This window comes from Gobio gobio, assembly GCF_949357685.1.
Source record: "Gobio gobio genome assembly, chromosome: 15".
Lineage (NCBI taxonomy): Eukaryota > Metazoa > Chordata > Actinopteri > Cypriniformes > Gobionidae > Gobio > Gobio gobio.
Genome location: NC_137108.1, coordinates 48,083,154 through 48,104,758, shown reverse-complemented (window position 1 = coordinate 48,104,758; position 21,605 = coordinate 48,083,154). Strand labels below are relative to the sequence as shown.

The following is a 21,605-nucleotide window of genomic DNA, read 5'->3' as shown; positions in this document are numbered from 1 at the left end:
AGAACAACCTGTTGAATAAATATAAGTAGCCTAGCATACAAAACAGATGAATCCAATTTTTTTTTTTACATTCTTTGTGTCTTGAACTGCATCAAGAATCTTAAATGACTCTGTTAAAATAAATGCACACAGACGATTTCACTGAATGATTTACTAGTGATTTTATTTATAAGAGGAACACAGTGATGATGAAGTCTTCAAGGAGATTAGAAGCGTCCATTAAACAGAATGACATTGGAGGAATTATGCCGGATGAAGAAAAGGAACGGGTGGTCTGCGTTAAAGATTTTTGGGAGTGAGGTTAGGGGCATTGCGGTTAGTTTCATGACGACGCCAGTGGCTCCAGCCGCTTCAGTTCCTTCCTCGTTGACTCCAACAAAGGCTTTATGAATCACATTCGACACCACCAGGTCTTTGTTGGAGGTCATGCCTGAAAGGTTCACCTTCTTCTCGTCAAAAACATCCTCCATTCCCATGCTGATCAGAAAAGTCTTCATTTCATTGGTTTCCTGTATCTTAAATGTGGGCAGAGACTCTTGAACTTCCTCTGGAATCATCTTGCTGGGTTTGGTCCACTCCATGAGCTTCTCGTAGGTCAGTGCCTTTTCAAGCTGGATAACAAATAGAGACTTGTTAGAGAATGAAAATGTTTAGTTTTATGATCAAAGCTCTGTTGTTTTAAAACATAATGCAATGCTAAAGCCTGATGGATCATATTTTATGCGTGATTTTAAAAATGATGCATGGATAATCAAGTAAACCTAATAGGGCTGGGTAAAAAATATTGATTTAATGGACTCCATTGACTTCCATCGTATTTTGGGGCATTGGGGACCAGCAACTGTTTGGTTACCCATAGGACCTATTCTTCAAAACATCTTTCTTTGTGATCAGCAGAAGAAAGAACAACTTGAGGGTGAGTAAATGATGACAGAAATTTCATTTTTGGGCAAACTATCCCTTTAAAACCCAGGAATCGAGGTTCCAGTGGGTGGGGCAATCATGAATATTCATGAGGTTCCCCTGTTGTGGGCCAGAATATGCGCAATCGAATGGAACAGAAAATATTAGCAACATGTTTAACTGATTATTTCGAAAAGGTAATACAAGTTTAATTGTTAATAATAAAAAACTATTCACAGTTTCAAAGGAATTCATAGTTTGTGTAAAATGATAAATCGCCTGAGCTGTTTTGCCTGAATGATTGCAGGCATCCAAATACAGCAGAGAAAAAATGAGCGAATAACCTATGGTGCAATTTATTTGGACCCTTTTATGTGTTTGTTGCATTCTGTCATCCTTCATTTCTTGCTCATTTTGTACACAGCTCCATCAGTAGTCTACGACAAAATTATACACCAGGTTTAGGCCTATATAGTATACTCTATAGATCATGATTCCCAACCAGGAGTATATGTTGTTGATAAGGGGTACTTGAGCCTTATTGATGGGCCTGTGGAGGTTGGAAAACACTTGCTATCTAAAAAAAAAAAAATGAGCAAGAAATTAAAGGTTAATAATCACACCAGGGTAGCACATGCATTTTATTAGATATATTTGTGGAGGTTTATTTTAGTCATTGTTGTCCACACAAACTATTCAAATTAAAGACTCAAGTTTTTTTTCTCTTTTTAAAGCCCAAACACATCAACGAGTCAAATTAAATTGTATTTATTAGCCTAGACTGTATCCTTGTGTTACCTATCTGAACGTCTCTATCAGGCACAAAGGCTCAGTTGATGTACTATAATGCACAAACTGTTTTGAAAATGTGAACAGTTTTATAACTATAATCCATTACAAAAGGTGCAATTTGAAGGGCGTGCGCTAAAATGTTCTGCATTCATTTGCACATAATCTCAAGGACACACCCACAATGGGGGAAACTCATGAATATTCCTGATTGCACCACCCACTGGAACCAAATATTTCAGGAACCAAATATATTTTAACACCGTACATGATCTATTAATCTACTCTGCTTTAATACCAGATACAACATGAAATAAACATGAATTAAAATCTGAAGGCATGTTAAAAGATACAGTACATCTTACCGAAATCCATATCATGGCTCATGTAATCAGTGTTTCAACCGCGGAAAGACATTACAACAGCTTGTAAACAATATGTCATGTAACCTCACATTTACCTCAGAAAAACATATTCAATGTCCATAAACTCGAAAGTCAGCTAGAAATTAACTCTAGAGAGGAGCATTTTGCGAAATATATGCACCATATTACATATTCAATATAATTTTAAATGTTCTTTATTGTATAATGCATGTTTAAATAAATCCGTTAAGTTGACAGACACCATTGAAATGTTTAGGCCTATATTTCAAAAAACAAATTGGAGTAGAAATATATTATGTATAGGCTAATTGTAAAGTTAGTATTATAACTTTATTATTTATAAAAACGACCTTAAGTGTAATTTAAGTGTCTGTATACAAATCAGTTAATTTTAATCATTCATATTATAGTAATTTAGTAGTAGGCTAACAGACTCCCATGTATAGTTCACAGTTTTGCAATAGTAGTGCAATTTAAAAAAAAATAAAAAATTTGGCCTGCTGTATCTGATATATATCCAAAATAATCGATATCGCTTGTGTGTTGAAATCTAATTGAATCATGAAATTTGTGTCCCAGCCCTAAAACCTAAGTTGCTTCAGTCCAGTAAGTGTCCATCAAAATAATATAAAAGTTATTCAAAAATCAGTAAAGATTATTATAAAAATTATTATAAATTATTATAAAAATCAGTAAAGATTTCACAGTGACAGTTCAAAGACAGCATGAGCTGAAGGTTTTTACAAAAAGGCCTTTTACTTACTAAAAAATATATATAAACTATCATTCAGACGACAGGTGGCATGTAGTAGATTGTGTGCAACAAGTTTTTCAGCATTTCTTTTTCATTTAGAGGCCTAAGAACGGCACTTAAACGGTTAAAACGCACTTATGAATCTGTGTTTTCTCACCTTCTGAAGGTCAGTGGTTTCGTTTTCAATCTTATTAGGAAGGATGATCAACATACTGAGATTCCTGACGTACGGCAGCTCCAGAATCTGACTGTTCATCTCTGGGATTGAGGCCAGAGGAAAGTGCTCCATTTGATGCATCATCTTCACTCATTTAGTTTGAGTCTGCCAAACATGAGTGAGAACACATTATAACTGCTCTTTTCATGACTGATATTTAAAAAATGTATATCTTTTTAAAAAGAGCATGAAATCTCACCTTGTTCAGCTTAAACTGCCCATCTCTGGTGGCTTCCTTTGAGAATTTCTTCTCCCAGTTTCCCTTAAAGTAGATGGCGTTCACCAGTACCAGCTTTGTCAATTCATCAATGACTTTCGGTGGCAGCAAGTCCTTGATCTTCTCTAAAATACAAATGGACATTGTTCACTTTGAGCAGTGATTTAAATTGATTTGAAGCCTAAATGTATTGATTGGATCTCTAACACTAATAGTTTTTTTGTGAAAAAAAACAAACAAACTTGTGGCCAAGTGGTATAAATAGACAAAGGCTGCATCCGAAACCTGGAAAATGCTGCCTTCGGAGGACACAATTCAAGGTAGGAAGGCATCAAGGAACGTCCAAATCTAATGTTAGCTTCACTTCCTGTCTCCTGACATACCTTCATCTGATCGATTTTTGAAGGCAGCATAAATGTATCCTTCAATGCCTTTGGTATCCCACAATCCTGTGCGTTTCATTCTGTGACAGCTGAGCCAGAAAAAGATGGCGTCCAAAAGTTGTGTTTGCTGGTCAGTTTCTGTGTAAATGTAAGTTTTTTACCAACAGTTTCCACGTCTGATGTCATTATTAGTAATTCAACATATGTTTAGTTCTCACCAAAACTCTCTCTATTTGCTGTAGTGTAGATTATTAAACTGTATTGCTGCCTCAGAAGTCTGTCTGAAATTAGTTTCGTGAGGTGCAGGGATGTCGTTAGGTCTATTTTAGGGGGGCTGAAGCTACCCCAAAATGTTCCTAAGCCCCCCTAAATGATAATAAGAACAACAATAACAATTTGATTTATCAATAACCGTACCCTCATTCATATTTAGACGCAACAAATGATATATATCCAGCTACAATTTTTTTTTTGAAAAGTCGGAAGTTGGACAGAAGTACAAAGAGTCGTTGTGCTATTAAGATGATGCACTGTGTCTCGTTGCATTGGTATGAACTGTGGCAGCTTTCAGAGCGTTGCAGACCGGAGCGCTACTGCAAGTAACTGGAGGATTCATCTCGTCTCGTCATTACCAAGGTTACAATCGTTAACGAAAACAAATGAAAAAAACGAAACCTAGGTGGGTTGTTGTTAACTGAAATAAAAATAAAAACGAGGCATTACAAAAAAACGATAATTAACCAAAACAAATGTGTGTTTGGCAAAACTAACTAAAATAAAATAAAATTATAGATTAAATGTCCTTAGTTTTCGTCTTTATCAATGGGTTTCATTGAGAAAATAACGTTCAGCTGCATTTCCTTTCCCTGTGTCTCTCACTCACGCTCTCTCTCTATCACATACACGCGCGCCACACACACACACACACACACACACACACACACACACACACACACACACACACACACACACACACACACACACACACACACACACACACACACACACACACACACACACACACACACACACACACACACAAACAGACAGCCCCTCCGTGCTCACCCCCATCTCCATGAGAGCGAGTGTTCTGTTCGTTGTTGAAAGCAAGTTCGCGAAAGGTTGGTATCTCGTGAACACCTTTACACAATAACACATTAAAAAGTTGTATAAAAATATCTTTAATTTAGAATATAATGTTGTCAGTGTGTTAATGTCAACCCGAGAAGCGATTGCTACTTTAGAAAGTTAACTAGACGAAAATTTGAGGTAAAATGCACTTGGGTTGTCGATGTCAAAAACACTATAAGCTGTAATTTAAATATTAAATAATGTTATGTCATTTGATTAATCTTACACTGCATGTTTGCTGCTTCAATCCAGATGAGTAGGCTATTGTATAGGGTAAATTTAGTAGGCCTATAGGGTGTGAAAATTGTACAGCTGTGGTATTTGTATAGATTTAGCTCAATTTAGGTTTAGCTGTATATTTATATTTTAGCTCAAAAATAGGTTGAATACATGCGGTTCTGTGTAATTTAATAGCATTCTGTGGACAACTTATCTTATATAGAGAGGAATTAGATATAGTATGCTATTACTTTATCATACATTTACATGAGCAGACAGATAGCATTTAAGTCACTGCTTATAGTAACTCATCAGGAGCAAAGTCTGGCCTAAGTAAATTCCCCCATGCAGCTTTGATTTGTCTAAAAGCTAACATTACAGTAACTTTTCTTTAACAGAGTAGCAATGGAAGAAGAGGATATGTCTGTCATGTTTTACTTGTTAACATCTTGGATTCTTGACTGGTTGTTGACATAAGTGTAGCTCTAGATGTGACTGCAAAGATTTTGCAAACGCAAGTTACAAATACCCTGGGGGCTAAGCCCCCCCTGTCTTCCAATCCTAGTGACGTCCCTGGTGAGGTGCCTTCATGCACAAATGCTGCCTGCAGAGTCATTGTCTGATAAGGCAGCGAGGCAATGAGTCAGCTGCCTAGGTTTTCAGACGCAGCCCATGTCTGATCTGGGCCGTGACAGCCTCATATGTAATACATGCGTCCGGAAACAGAAAAGATTAGTTCATCTCTCGAGTCTTCGGGTTTGAGTCATTCGTTCATCAAGTCCCAGCCCCAAAGGCAAGGCTATGCAGTCACCAGAAAAAGAAAAGATTAGTTAATCTCTCGAGTCTTCTCATTCGAGTCGTTCGTTCTTTTTTTCACGTGACCGCTTCCCTGTTCAGTGTCTCCCAACATATACAACATTACAGTCATATTATTGACTGCATGTTGTAATATATTTATTATTATAAAATCATCAGAAGATATGTGCAATAAACATTTATGCCTATCCATTCTGAACAACCCAATGTGGCCAGGCTTCATATGAAAATCAATTATACTAGTTAAAAACTGAACTAAACAAACATAAAAAAATGACTTACTTGTTTGTAAGGAAGGTTATGAATTAACCGTAGACTGTAAAGGAATTAACTAATTTCTGTATCCAACACGGCTGTCACGTCACGTGACAAAAGAACGAGACTCGAGAGATGAACTGTTTCTGCATTCAGCCTATGGGGACGACTCGAACGAGAAGACTCGAGAGATTAAAGGGTTAGTTCACCCAAAAATGAAAATTCTGTCATTAATGACTTACCCTCATGTCGTTCGACACCCGTCAGACCTCCGTTCATCTTCGGAACAGAAATTAAGATATTTTAGTTGAAATCTGATGGCTTTGAAAGGCCTCCATTGACACAATGCACGGTTCACTATCAAGACCCTTTAAGGTACTAAAGACGTCGTTACAAAGTCCATCTCACTACAGTGGTTCTAAAATAACTTTATGAATCGGCGACAATAGGTTTTGTGCGCAAAAAACCCTAAATAACGACTTACATTGTGACGACGATTTCAAAACAAAGCATCATGAAGCTTCGAAGCGTAATGAATCACTGAGTCGATTCAGCGGTTTGAATCGCCAAATTTCAGCAGTTTGGCGGTTTGACACGCGATCCGAATCATCATTCGGCTCAGTGATTCATAACGCTTCGAAGCTTCATGATGCTTTGTTTTGAAATTTTAAAATGTTAAAGCTGAGCTCAGTGGCAGATGGTGTTCTTCTGAGACGAGACAGAGTAGTTGTTCCACAAGTGCTGAAAGAAGAGATGCTTTCCAGGATACATGAAGGACATCTTGAAATGGAGAAATGTAAAAGGAGATCCAGGGATTCAGTCTATTGGCCTGGAATAAATACGGACATTGAGAAAATGGTTAGTACTTGTGAAGTTTGTCTGAAACATCAAAGCAAGCAAGCAAGAGAACCCATGATCACAACAGACTAACCTGAGTATCCTTGGCAGAAAGTGGGTACTGACCTGTTTCATTTTCGTGGAAAGGAATACTTGCTGGTAGTGGATTATTTCCAGAAATAGCCCTGCTATTTCTGGAAATAGTCCTCAAGTGCGTGTGTGGTACTGCAAATGAAGTAAATTCCAAAGGCATGGCATTCCTCTTGTGGTAGTGAGTGACAACGGTCCATGCTATAGTTCAAAGGAATTTCATGACTTTGATGTTCACTATGATTTCAAACATGTGACTTCGATTCCCCATCTTGCTCAGTCTAATGGGAAGGCAAAAAAAGGAGTGCATATTGAAAAGCAATTGCTCAAGAAAGCATCAGAAGGCAAGTCAGATCCATATTCAGCTCTTCTGAGCTATCGAGCAACACCTCTGGAACATGGTGCATCTCCTGCTGAGCTCTTAATGAATCGCAAGATAAGAAGGACACTTCCCTACGGGAATAGCACAAAACAAGACATGATGAACAATGCAGCAATAGGGCTGAAACAGAAAGCTCTCCAAAAGCGGCAAAAGACTAATTATGACAAGCAAACCAAAATGCTGAAAGAGTTATCAAAGAATGACGTTGTGAGAGTGGAAGATTCCAACTACTGGGACAAGAAAGCTGTTGTTTTGGAAGAAGTGAATCCAAGATCATATGTTGCCAGAACAGAGAGTGGGCAGATTCTTAGAAGAAAACGCAAAAAACAAGCCAAACACTGACTGACAAGAAAGAAGAAGTTCTGGTCTTACCTGAAGATGTAACGGCATCAATCATGCAGTCTTCTTTGTCTTCTTCCCTTCCCATGGACAATGGTCTTTCTACAGAAACAAATGACTCTGCTATACTGAGATCATCACATATCATAAAGAAACCTGATAGACTGAATTTGTAAATTACTATGCCCAGTTACGTTTAAAATGTGCCAAACAGATGCATTGTTTTGAATTTCCTATGTTTAGTGAAAAATGAACAATTTTGTGTTGTTTTATGCACTTCAGTTTATACTTTTTTCTTAAAGGAAAGGGGATGTGGTGATTAGTGGTAGTTCATATTAGTGTCCCCTAGGTGGCAGTAACATACCAAACATACAATGGGCAGATAAGAAAGTAATAGAAGGAGCTAAGCTCATGTTGATGTTGAGTGTGTAAAGAAATAAAGAGGCTTCACGCCAGTTCATACAACTTCTTCTTGAGAGTGTTTATTCAATGAACACCACAGAGAGCATATTAAAATGCGGATAAATCAACTCATCAACTACAACTTGCAATGTGGCTTTCGCTCCTGTTGCGTGTCCTCAAGCTGGTAACCCATGTGAGCGTGAGGGGCGGGGGAAACACCCCCCACACCCAAAATTACTCAAAATGAAATAATTCAATAAATAATGAATTCAATAATACAACAATTAAATGTACCATTTTATTCTGAAATAATTAAATAATTAATTAAATAAATGTATCATTTTGTAAAATTACATGAAAACACAACATTTATTGTTTAATATATTTCACAATTACCTCTTCCACACACTGTTATGTTTTAAAATATATATTTTTTCATTATTTCATATTGCATTTTTAAAAAAAAGCCGTTTTTCATAATACACTCTAAAAAATGCTTGGTTAAAAATAACCCAAGTTGGGTTGAAAATGGACTAACCCAGCAATTGGGTTGCTTTAGCCCAGCGATTGGGTTGTTTAAACCCAGCAATTGGGTTGTTTTAAGCAAACATTTAACCCAACCGCTGGGTTGAAACAACCCAATTGCTGAGTGACGCCTATTTGACAAATAATGCATTTCCAAAGCACCATTTTCCCAAAGATTTTTTTCATAATAATAGAGGTAATTTCACAAATGCCATCAACAGGCAGTGGGTGGGGCTTGGCTCTGATTGGTTTGAAGTTGAAGAGTCGACACACAGGACAAATTGATATTTGTGTGGTGACATCACGGAATGCCAAGGGTGCTTCTCATTTCTTATTTGTGCCTGAAAATGTATTTATATAATTATAATCATAACCTTTATCTCCGTGGCAAAATTCCAGATGGCCAGACAGTGATTCATCTTTTATAAATCGTTAAAATATTAATGTCTGTGACGCTGTGAGCACAGAGACTGTTGTGTAGACTGTACGTATTTAAAATGTTTAACTTCTTTTAATGTTTGATGTTTAAATGAATAAATAGCGCTCATAAACTGCCGTTGATGGCATTCTCAAGTGAAACGAGTTGAGGCTTGGACCCAGAAACGGCGTTCTTACGTCACGACTTAACAAACGGATAGTTACATGCAAAAATGACAATAGTTGTTACTTTTTTCCCCTTTTTTTCTTTCAAGCATTTAATAATAATAAAAAAAAAAATCTTATTTGTGCCTCTTCGCTTCTTTTCCTTGTGTCTCAGCAGCGCCTCCCCCGATGCAAGGAAAGAAAACGAGGATCGAGGAGTTGAAGGAAAACGTATTTGTACACTCACCCAAAGGATTATTAGGAACACCTGTTCAATTTCTCATTAATGCAATTATCTAATCAACCAATCACATGGCAGTTGCTTCAATGCATTTAGGGGTGTGGTCCTGCTCAAGACAATCTCCTGAACTCCAAACTGAATGTCAGAATGGGAAAGAAAAGTGATTTAAGCAATTTTGAGCGTGGCATGGTTGTTGGTGCCAGACGGGCTGGTCTGAGTTTTTCACAATCTGCTCAGTTACTGGGATTTTCACACACAACCATTTCTAGGGTTTACAAAGAATGGTGTGAAAAGGGAAAAACATCCAGTATGCGGCAGTCCTGTGGGCGAAAATGCCTTGTTGATGCTAGAGGTCAGAGGAGAATGGGCCGACTGATTCAAGCTGATAGAAGAGCAACTTTGACTGAAATAACCACTCGTTACAACCGAGGTATGCAGCAAAGCATTTGTGAAGCCACAACACACACAACCTTGAGGCGGATGGGCTACAACAGCAGAAGACCCCACCGGGTACCACTCATCTCCACTACAAATAGGAAAAAGAGGCTACAATTTGCACAAGCTCACCAAAATTGGACAGTTGAAGACTGGAAAAATGTTGCCTGGTCTGATGAGTCTCGATTTCTGTTGAGACATTCAGATGGTAGAGTCAGAATTTGGCGTAAACAGAATGAGAACATGGATCCATCATGCCTTGTTACCACTGTGCAGGCTGGTGGTGGTGGTGTAATGGTGTGGGGGATGTTTTCTTGGCACACTTTAGGCCCCTTAGTGCCAATTGGGCATCGTTTAAATGCCACGGCCTACCTGAGCATTGTTTCTGACCATGTCCATCCCTTTATGACCACCATGTCCCCATCCTCTGATGGCTACTTCCAGCAGGATAATGCACCATGTCACAAAGCTCCAATCATTTCAAATTGGTTTCTTGAACATGACAATGAGTTCACTGAACTAAAATGGCCCCCACAGTCACCAGATCTCAACCCAATAGAGCATCTTTGGGATGTGGTGAAACTGGAGCTTCGTGCCCTGGATGTGCATCCCACAAATTTCCATCAACTGCAAGATGCTATCCTATCAATATGGGCCAACATTTCTAAAGAATGCTTCCAGCACCTTGTTGAATCAATGCCACGTAGAATTAAGGCAGTTCTGAAGGCGAAAGGGGGTCAAACACAGTATTAGTATGGTGTTCCTAATAATCCTTTAGGTGAGTGTATAGTGGAATATTCTTGATCACTTGTGGGTCAAAGTGCTATCAGCCTCGCTCAAGGGATCTGCCCTTATGTTGATGAAGTTAGGTTATTTTAGAAATTAATTCATTTTCATACAAACAAACCATTCTCTTATATAAATCGTTAAAATATTAATGTCTGTGACGCTGTGAGCACAGAGACTGTTGTGTAGACTGTACGTATTTAAAATGTTTAACTTCTTTAAATGTTTGATGTCTAATATGAATAAATAGCAGATGAAAAATCATCTGCAAATAAAAGCAGTGCGTTTATAACTTGATCAATTCCTACCGCCATATTCATTTCCAATCAATTCCCCAATTTCCCCCTGCCACTTGCCAGACCCAGACAGACAAAAGTAATCAATCTGAAAGGATTATTCAACCGGCGCCAAGCAGCACTGCCTGTTGATTGGTATTTGTGAAATGTCCTCTATCTGCTTGTTAAGTCGTGACGCAAGAACGCCGTTTCTGGGTCCAAGCCTCAACTTGTTTCACTTGAGAATGCCATTGACGGCCGTTTATGAGCGCTCTTTATTCATATTAAACATCAAACATTTAAAGAAGTTAAACATTTTAAATCCGTACAGTCTACACAACAGTCTTAGTCCATTTTCAACCCAACTTGGGTTATTTTTAACCAAGCATTTTTTAGAGTGTATTATGAAAAACGGCTTTTTGAAAAAGCACAATGAAATAATGAAAAAATATATATTTTAAAACATAACAGTGTGTAGAAGAGGTAATTGTGAAATATATTAAACAATAAATGTCGTGTTTTCATGTAATTTTACAAAATGATACATTTATTTAATTAATTATTTAATTATTTCAGAATAATGCGTCACAGACATTAATATTTTAACGATTTATAAAAGACAAATCACTGTCTGGCCATCTGGAATTTTAGCACTGATATAAAGGTTTGATTACAATTTTTTGTAGTAGTATTACACCACATTGTGTGTGTATATTAATATGGAGGACCAAATTACTCAAAATGAAATAATTCAATAAATATTTTGAATCAATAAATTATTTTGTAATGTTACAAAATATATAGTTACATTTATTTATTTAATTATTTAATTGATAATGAATTAAATTAATTAATTAATTAATTAATTATTTCAGAATAAACTGGTTCATTTAATTGTTGTTTTATTGAATTCCTTATTTATTTTTTTAATTATTTAATTTTGAGTAATTTGGTCCTCCATATATTAGCACCGTTTGTTATTTTTCTTGTGGTATGAGATTGGTATGAGCGTTTGGACCCGGAAGATCTGCTGTGTGACGTCAGACTTAACAACTGAATTATTATGAAAAAAATCTTTGGGATAAATGGTGCTTTGGAAATGCATGATTCGTCAAATAGGCGTCATTTGTAAATGCAGTATATTATTATGAAAAACGGCTTTTTGAAAAAGCACAGTGAAATAATGAAAAAATAGATTTTAAAACATAACAGTGTGTTAACATAACATTTATTGTTTAATATATTTTACAATTAGTGTTGTGTTTTCATGTAATTTTAAATAGATACGTTTATTTAATTAATTAATTTAATTAGTTAATTACCAAATTAATTAATTATTTCAGAATAAACTGGTACATTTAATTGTTGTTTTATTGAATTCATTATTTATTGAATTCATTAATTTTGAGTAATTTGGTCTTCCATATCCAATAGGCTATTTTGAATTTGTACTACAGTACCCATTTCAACCATTTCCAATGACAGTGCTAGTGTCACAATCACCAGCTCACTCACCACATCTGCACTACACTTCCCATAATCCTCTCTGCTCACCACCTACACACACTCCACCATCAACCGCACCTGCCAGCAGTTACCCTCATCATAGACTCACCCTTTATATTCCCCGTTCACCATTCACTCCTTGTCTCATCACATTATACACTGTTTCTCCTCATAACCCTTATCATTCTAACTAACGGTTATCATCTCGTCTCGTCTCTTCAGTCCGTCTGCCTGGTTCTCGATCTCCCTTCTTCGTCTCCATCATAACCTGCATGGAATATCAACCTGAATCCTCACCAGCTAAGTCACCATCTACATCCAGTAAGTCACCATCCACTTCCCATCGCCTGGTTCCCACTGTTCACCACTCTGCTTTAAATAAACATTATCACTAACCTGCCTGTCTGTTCCCTTCTCTGTGTCGTGAGCGCCAGACAGTGCATTTGTAAGTTGCGTCTAACTGTCACCATCCCGCTGGCGGGACACCTGGCACTCTTTTTTTGATCGCCTTTTTTTCCTATATTGCAACATTTATTTTAATTACTTTATAATCAAAATCTTTTCTAATCTTGACAAAACACAGTCTCAAGGTTCCATATTTGGTGACCGTTTTGTGATGGAAGTGACATTTGGACAGAAAATTACAGGAAAATGCATCAAAAAAACAATCAATGGAATTTAAATGACACCTGGTGGCTATTTTTGGTATTGCGCCTAAACAATATCTCATGGGAACTTCAATTTTTGTGATATCAACTTCAAATTTGGAACACAACTTGGTTAGACATATGGCTTTGATTTTATAGTAATTTTAGATTAAAACATTTTTGTAAAATATATATTTTATATAAAATAAAAAAATATTTAGTACAGTATTTTTTATTTACAGTAAATTTAAACTTCCATAACTTTTTCATACTTTCAGCAATAATCTGCCGAGTGTCTGCTTTAAAACAAGACCAAACTTAGGTCTATATTCCAAAGCATTCTTGAATTACAGCCCTTTAAGTTTGGATAGTGCATTTTAATGTGCATTCTCAAAAAGGGGGGTGACAGTTAAGGGGTGTTGTGAACTTCTGTTGTTTCTTGAAGTAGAGACCATGATGTCGGGATCAAACAGAAGTGATTCTTTTAATGAGAACTCTCTGTGCTGCAGGTCGTCCGCAAACAGTCTGATTTAACAGTACAAAATAATGCAATTTATCATTTCAGGGGGAGGGGTTATACAGCAGAGCAGGAGACACTCTGAACAATACAATGCAAATGTTGTATAGGTAAAAAGGACACACCCTACATAACTGTGTCTCTCGTCCAGATTCAATCAGCATAACAGTGCCATTCAAATGCATAGATTCTAATCCAATCACTCAGGCAGTATTGCTCTAAACTTGTCATGGTATATAGTCAGGAAATGCATAAAGACAAAAGACTTAATGTCTCAACCACTTACACAGCCTGACGTAATCTCCTTAGAATTTCCTCAAGTTTACTTCAAAATGTAAAACACAAATATAGATAATGTTTTCAGTTATATTCTATTACATTGGAACCTAGATATAACAATGTATAAATTTGTAATCCCACAGGGGTTAAGGAGTTGTTTAAAGTAAATCCAACGTCCTTGGTTCTATGTTTCAGTCCATTTCAATATGAAAGTCTTTGCTCCTGACCCATTCAGTCTTTGCCATCTAATGGTGTAACTTTCACTGAATTCAAAACACAATCACTAGCGGACCCTTTCTCAATACCAAATACGGCATGTTATTTAAATAAAATACTTGTTGAAAAATAACATTTAAATAAACAATATCAGCAGCCATTATAGTATATTGGCTAATAAATTATAATTATATAAGTTGCATATTTGAGGTCTAAATAACTACATTCTAGAATAAATTTGTGGGAATAAAAGTGGTATTTGTAAAATTATGGTGGTTTGCTTGACCAACATGACACTCTGTGAGAAATGCTGCAAGCGGAGTGATACAAACGGTGAAAGGGTTCCCGTGCTGATACTGGGGGAATATCACATGTCTGGAAAAGGCCCTCAGCCAGTCAGATTCGAGAACCAGAACCAACTGTTGTATAAATATAAGCAGCATACAAAAAACTAAATGTTGAACAGATTAATCCAAAATAATTATTTTTAAATAAAAAAATATTTTTTAGAACTGCATCAAGAACCTTAAATGACTCTGTTAAAGTAAATGCACACAGACAATTTCACTGAATGATTTACTAGTGATTTTATTTATCAGAGGAACACAGTCATCTATAATTATCATGTCATCTTCAAGGAGAACAGAAGCGTCCATTAAACAGAATGACATTGGAGGGATTATGCCGGATGAAGAAAAGGAACGGGTGGTCTGCAACAAAGGTTTTTGGGGGTGAGGTTGGGCGAATTGAGGTTATCTCTGTGATGATGACTGCGGTGGCTGCAGCCGCTTCGGTTCCTTCCTCGTTGACTTCAACAAAGGCTTTATGAATCACCTTCGACACCACCAGGTCGTCGTTTGAGCTCATGCCTGAAAGGTTCACCTTCTCATCAAAAACATCCTCCATTCCCATGCTGATCAGAAACTCCTTCATATCGTAGGGTTCCTCCATCTTGAATCTGGGCAGAGACACTTGAACTTCCTCTGGAATCATTTTGCTGGGTTTGGTCCACTCCATGAGCTTCTCGTAGGTCAGTGCCTTTTCAAGCTGGATAATAAATAGAGACAGAGTTTTAAATGCTTAGTTTTATGATCAAAGCTCGGTAGTTTTAAAACATATAATGCAATGCAAAAGCCTGGAACCAAATATATTGTAACACTGCACATGATCTGTTCATCTCCTCTGCTTTAATACCAGTTACAACGTGAAATAAACATGAACAAACATCTGGGTATGTTAAAAGATTCAGTACATCTTAGCGAAATCAGTATCATGTCTCATGTAATCGTTCAATCAGTCTTTCAACCGCGGAAAGAAGTCAATGAAACCACTTGTAAACACGTCGGGTAACATTTTACCTCACATTTACCTGACAAAAGTCAGCTAGAAATGAACTCTAGAGAGAAGCATTTTTCTAAATATATGCACTATATTACATAATCAATATATATTTTAATGTTCTTCATTGTATAATGCATGTTTGAATAAATCTGTCAAGTTGACAAACACCATTTAAATGTTTAGGCATATATTAAAAAATATTAAAGAACTAATTGGAGTAGAAATATATTATGTAGGCTAATTGTTAGAAAATTAGTATTATAACTTTATTATTTATAAAAAAAAAACTCCTTGAGTGTATTTTAAGTGTTTGTAAACAAATACGTAATTTTTTTCAGGGTTTTTTTTTTGTAGAGGCCTAAGAAATTTGCATAGCATATACAGCACACTTTATAGAGTTAAATAGCATTTATGAATCTGTGCTGTCTCACCTTCTGAAGGCCAGTGGTGTCGTCTTCCATCTTGTTAGGAAGGATGATCAACATACTGAGATTCTTCCCGACATACGGCAGCTCCAGTATCTGACTGTTCATCTCTGGGATTGAGGCCAGAGGAAACTGCGTGGTTTGATGCATCATCTTCACTGGTTTAGTTTGATTCTGCCAAACATCAGTGGGAACACTTTATAACTGCTCTTTACGTGATTATTTTATAAAATTAATATTTTTAAAAAGAGCATGAAATCTCACCTTGTTCAGCTTAAACTGCCCATCACTGGTGGCTTCCTTTGGGAATTTCTTCTCCCAGTTTCCCTTGAAGTAGATGGCGTTCACCAAGACCAGTTTTGTAAATGTATCAATGTCTTTCGGTGACAGCAAGTCCTTGATCTTCTCTAAAATACAAATAGACATTGTTCACTTTGAGCAGTGATTTAAATTGATTTGCATAAGCCTAAATGTATTGATTCAATCTCTAACACTAATAGTTTTTTTTTTTTTGTAAAAAAAAAAAAATGTAAGTGACTGCCTCAAAGTTCTTATGGAAATGTGAACTTAATGGCCAAATAAAAAAATGCATTGATTAAAATCAAAACTTTATAGCTCAACTCAAGAACCCATAAAGCTGACCCATGGTCATTGAAAACCCATTTTGCTGAACTTAAAAAGCAGCAAAAACACAAAGAATTATTTTATGCTGGATTTCACCTTGTGTTTTTTTCTCCACCCATTTGTTGATGTTGACGCGAGCAGCCTCTGATTTGGTCTTGAAGTCCACCTTCTCCAGTCCGGCTTCATAGTATATTTTTGCATCATTAAGGAATTTCTGTAACATAACAAACCGATTCAGCTGCAAATGATATTAGAGCTGAGAACATTTCCAGAACCTCGTCCTTTAATAAAATGAGCAAACCTAGGATTATTTGGTTTCAGTCTTACCTCAGCAAACTCATTGGATTGCTCTCCGTAGAGGCGGTTGGCAAGACTCAACGCATACGGGACTCCTGGTTTGTTCAGCTCACTCATAAACTTCTTGAAGCTGGAATGAATTTCGTCCACATGATGTCCTGGGGTCGTGGTGTGGGGTTTGGGAGGGTTTTTAAAGCCCAAGACCTACACAGCATTATTGTGAGTTGAATTATTAAAGATAACCTCACTATTCTGGTAAGTTCAACATATACACTCTACAAAATGTTTCAACCCATGTTTGGGTCAAATATTGACTAACCCTAACCATTGGTTAAAAAAATTTTTTATTACATTTTTAAACCAACAGTTAACCCAAACATAGTTTGAAACAACCTATCAGAGTGTAAAATTATTAAAATACCACATATAATGGTTTAAAATGAACATTAAGATGCATCAAGAACACACATCTACAGCCTATAAATACACATTTTGAATTCAGAACTATAGACCACATAAGTGTGAGATCACCTTAATCATCTGATCTGCTGTGTTTCCTCTTGCACCGAGCGACACCATGGCCAGAGCCGAGGAGATGCTGAAAGGAGAGTAGAACACATTTCCTGATGCGTTTCCTCCGCTGATCTTCTTGAACAGGTTGAGGGAGAACTGTGTGTTTGCTGCAGACAAATGCTCCATTTTCACAAGCTGAACAAGAAATAGAAGTAGTTTGAATAGCAGCTGAAGATCTTATTCATCACGATGCACAATCTAGTTCTGTTATATCTGTTTTAATCAATAAATGTTATTACTGTGTGGGTATTAAATCGCATGCATAAAACTACCTCTAAAAGCATTACCTTGAGTAATCGGCAGAAATGATTTAAACACACCCAGCGTGTCTGAGGTGAATGAATCTCTGGTTATGGGTGTCGTTCTAATAAATGCTGCCTCACCCTCACCCCCCAGCGATTAAGCCAAATCAGTTGGTAACATCCCCTGTAATTATTATATTGATGTTTATCCACCAGGAACAGCATCAGACATAAATTGTGATTGATTCTTCATTTGTTCAGCATAAGTAAAAAACTCAAGAAACTCAAGAAAGATACGTGATAATTGTATTAATCTTACCTCCCGTTTCACAGACGAGGCTTAAAGGGGTGGTTGCAAGTGATTTCACTTTTTTAACTTTAGAAAGTGTGTAATGTTGTTGCTTGAGCATAAACAGTATCTGCAAAGTTACAGCGCTGAAAGTTCAATGCAAACGGAGATATTTTCTTTTAAAGTTATGGCAGTTTATTGCCAACAAAAACGGCCGGTTTGGACTTCAACAAGCTTCTTCCCGGGTTGGTGACATCATAAACCCTTGCTATTAACATAAACACAGCCCCCGCGAACACGCAACAAAGTGGACGAGGCCACGTCGCAGTCATTACGAAAGAGAAAGAGCTGTTGCAGAACTACAAACTACATTTGGCCATCTAACCAATCTAAGACCATTGCATTTTTCGGAGGGATGGGCTTCACAGAAGCAGGTAGCAAACAAGCCGTGCAAAGGACAGTGGAGACAGCGGTGTGGAATAAAGGTAAAATATAAGAAAAATATGGCGTTTTAAAAAAAATAAGTATTAAGACATGTTATACTGCGCCCCATAAACACAACCAAGCCTAGAAAAAAAAACACGGAACCACCCCTTTAAGCAAGTCCCAGACTGTTTTAACTGAAAGCAACTTGCATTGATACTGTATACACTATATTGCAAAAAGTTTTGGTACGCCTGCCTTTACATGCACATGAACTTTAATGACATCTCATTTTTAATCCTTAGGGTTTAATATGGAGTTGGCCCACCCTTCAGCTCTAACAGCTTCAACTCTTCTGGGAAGGCTTTCCACAAGGTTTAGGAGTGTGTTTATGGGATTTTTTTTTACCATTCTTCTAGAGGCGCATTTGTGAGGTCAGGCACTGATGTTGGACGGTTCCCACAAATTTGGAAGCATGAAATTGTCCACAATGTCTTGGTAAGAGTTCCTTTCACTGGAGCTAAGGGTCCAAGCCTAACCCCTGAAAAACAACCCCACACCATAATCCCCCCCTCCACCAAACCCTAAATGTGGCACAATGCAGTCAGGCAAGTCCTGTTCTCCTGGCAACCACCAAACCCAGACTCGTCCATCGGATTGGCAGACAGATAAGTGTGATTGGTCACTCCAGAGAACACGTCTCCTCTGCTCTAGAGTCCAGTGACGGCGTGCTTTACCCCACTGCATCCCACACTTTGTATTGCACTTGATGGTGCAAGGCTTGGATGAGCTGCTCGGCCATGGAAACCCATTCCATGAAGCTCTACACACTGTTCTTGGGCTCATCTGAAAGCCACAGAAGTTTGGAGGTCTGTAGCTATTGACTATGTAACTGTCTGTGAAACCAGGCCATGATTAGTCATTCTTAATCATAATGTATGTACAACCCAATAATGGATTAACTGGTGATGGTTGGAAGTAGTCACTGTGAAACCTTCACAAAACAATAAAACATAATACAAATAATAATCCACATCACCACACACCCAAAGTACAAATGCTTGTCTAAACAACGTTTGAAATAAAATTATTAGCCCTTCATGTAGTGATCTGAAGCTTTTACTAAGGTGTCAAGACAAGGTCATGTGTTTTGCATACGTGTATCATGAAATGCATTTTCATACGAGATATAATTATATCATATAAATATAACCTAATAATTATGTATAATAATTAATGTCATTATGTATTATATACACATAACATGAGGCATAACATTATGACCACAGAGAGGTGTTTTGACAAGGGCCAAATTGTGATAGCTGGATGCATCTCCAAAACTGTAGCTCTTGTGGGGTGTTCCCAGTCTGCAGTGGTCCTAGGAAGAAACAGTGTTGAACCAGCGACAGGGTCATGGGCAGCCAAAGCTCATTGATGCACGTGGGGAGCGAAGACTGGTCCTTGTGGTCCGATCATACAGACGAGCTACTGGAGCTCAAATTGCTCAAGAAGTTAATGCTGGTTCTGATAGAAAGGTGTCAGAATACACAGTGCATTGTAGTTTGTTGTGAATGGGGGTGCATAGCAGTGCCCATGCTGACTCCTGTTCACTGCCGAAAGTGTCAACTGTAGGCACATGAGAATCAGAACTGGACCACGGAGCAATGGAAATGTGTCGGAGGCAGTGATGCTTTGGGCAGTGTTCTGCTGGCAGGGTCCTGCCATCCATGTGGATGTTACTTTAACATGCACCACCTACCTAAGCACTGTTGCAAACCATGTACACCCTTTCATGGATTCACTTTAAGCTTTCAGTTAACGAGTTCGCCTGTCCATTTGGCCTTAAAGATTAATACTAAATAGTATTTACTATTAATAGCTTGCTGTCCTTGAAGGAGGCTGGAACCCGTGGCACGGCTCGAGTTCAGAGTTAAAACCCCCTTATAACAGAACTGCACATTGGAGGAGAGAGAGAATTAGAGGAGGAGATGGGGAGGAGAAGGGCTGCTGGAAGAATTAGTCAAGGGGATGGCACGCCGTCTGCTGCTTATATAGTGCACTCGTAATCAGTGTTCCCTGTAATGTCTTTTCTCTATTGGGCGGACATTTTGGTCACCTGAGCAAAAACATCCTTTATATCAGACCTGTACAGTGCACATAAACACTCACAAAAAGTGTTTTCATCATGCCGTTATAACTTTTATTATTAATAAAATAATATTATTTTTACTTTTTTACTTTTATAATTATACCCTTGTTGTAACTTAGTGATATATTAAATCATTTTTAAAGCAGTTAATGTAGAAGTCACTAAATTAAGCACATGTTAGTTTGACTGAGACATTTTACCAAGAAATACTATTTCAAACTTTTTAATGGCAAAGATCCCTAAACAATCCCTTTGTGAGATCAATTCTTTATTAGGATTACAATATAATATAATTATTATAGCCTAAAATGATGATTGAGGGGACTGAATGTTTTAGGCTCTTTCTGAACCTTGAACTTCATTACGTGATGAGTGATTTTTGGGATATGAGAAGAGCAGCAGAAATGCAAAGCAAGTGTCTCAGAACTGGAGGAAAAAAAGTAAAGAGAAGACTGTTTCATCTCACACAGCAAGACACAATGTGCAGAAGTGAAATGCACTGATCTAACAGCATCTGATGGCATTGTGAGGGGAAGACGTACACTGAGAAGTGTCTGGTCCCCGCTTACCCATTTTCCACCTGAATGGTTTCACGTTCTGGAGCCAGAGCCTGTTCTCGGCCAGGCGAACTGTAGCCTGTCGCATGTTTCCACAGACTTGAGCAACAAATGTTAACGTAATGCTGCCAGTGCTATGTGTTGTTTACATGACTATATAATATAACCAAGTTTAAAATCAAACAGTTCATGTTGAAGTGATTTTACTTTCGTCCATCCAAGGACGTTAAGTAAGGTAGTGATTGGTACTCACGTCCCCGCTGACGTTGTGATTTTTGGATCATCCGTCACTTAAGGTGTGGTTATGAATACATCAGATGACTACCTTCCCCTCTCTTAGTTTTGGACACTAGTCAAGGTCTTTTACCTTGGTTGTATGAGATCACTCCACACAGGAGCCTGTCCAATTTTTAAGAATGAATGTAAAGTGGGAAGAGTTGGTCAGCTGATTTATCTGAAAGATTGGTGAGATTTCTAACTTGTAGAGCGTCTTCTGTATTATCAGCACAAGGAAGACACAATTTAAATAAAATACATTTTATTAACAAAGATAAGT

At 37.5% G+C, this 21,605-nt stretch overlaps 2 protein-coding genes across 2 annotated transcripts; both read right to left on the bottom strand.

Annotated features, from left to right (window-relative positions):
• Positions 1-206: 206 nt before the first annotated feature.
• LOC307139250 (leukocyte elastase inhibitor-like) lies at positions 207-7,806 on the bottom strand (the record flags this gene model as incomplete). Its single annotated transcript, XM_079838139.1, has 4 exons — positions 207-611; positions 2,990-3,133; positions 3,249-3,391; positions 7,752-7,806. 4 exons carry the CDS (start codon positions 7,804-7,806, stop codon positions 207-209), a joined length of 747 nt encoding a protein of 248 aa, XP_079694265.1.
• Positions 7,807-14,762: 6,956 nt separating this feature from the next.
• Positions 14,763-17,515, bottom strand: LOC307138908 (leukocyte elastase inhibitor-like; the record flags this gene model as incomplete). Its single annotated transcript, XM_079837602.1, has 6 exons — positions 14,763-15,176; positions 15,902-16,069; positions 16,160-16,302; positions 16,616-16,733; positions 16,847-17,020; positions 17,348-17,515. The coding sequence occupies 6 exons, from the start codon at positions 17,513-17,515 to the stop codon at positions 14,763-14,765; spliced, it is 1,185 nt and encodes a 394-aa protein (XP_079693728.1).
• Positions 17,516-21,605: the final 4,090 nt, after the last annotated feature.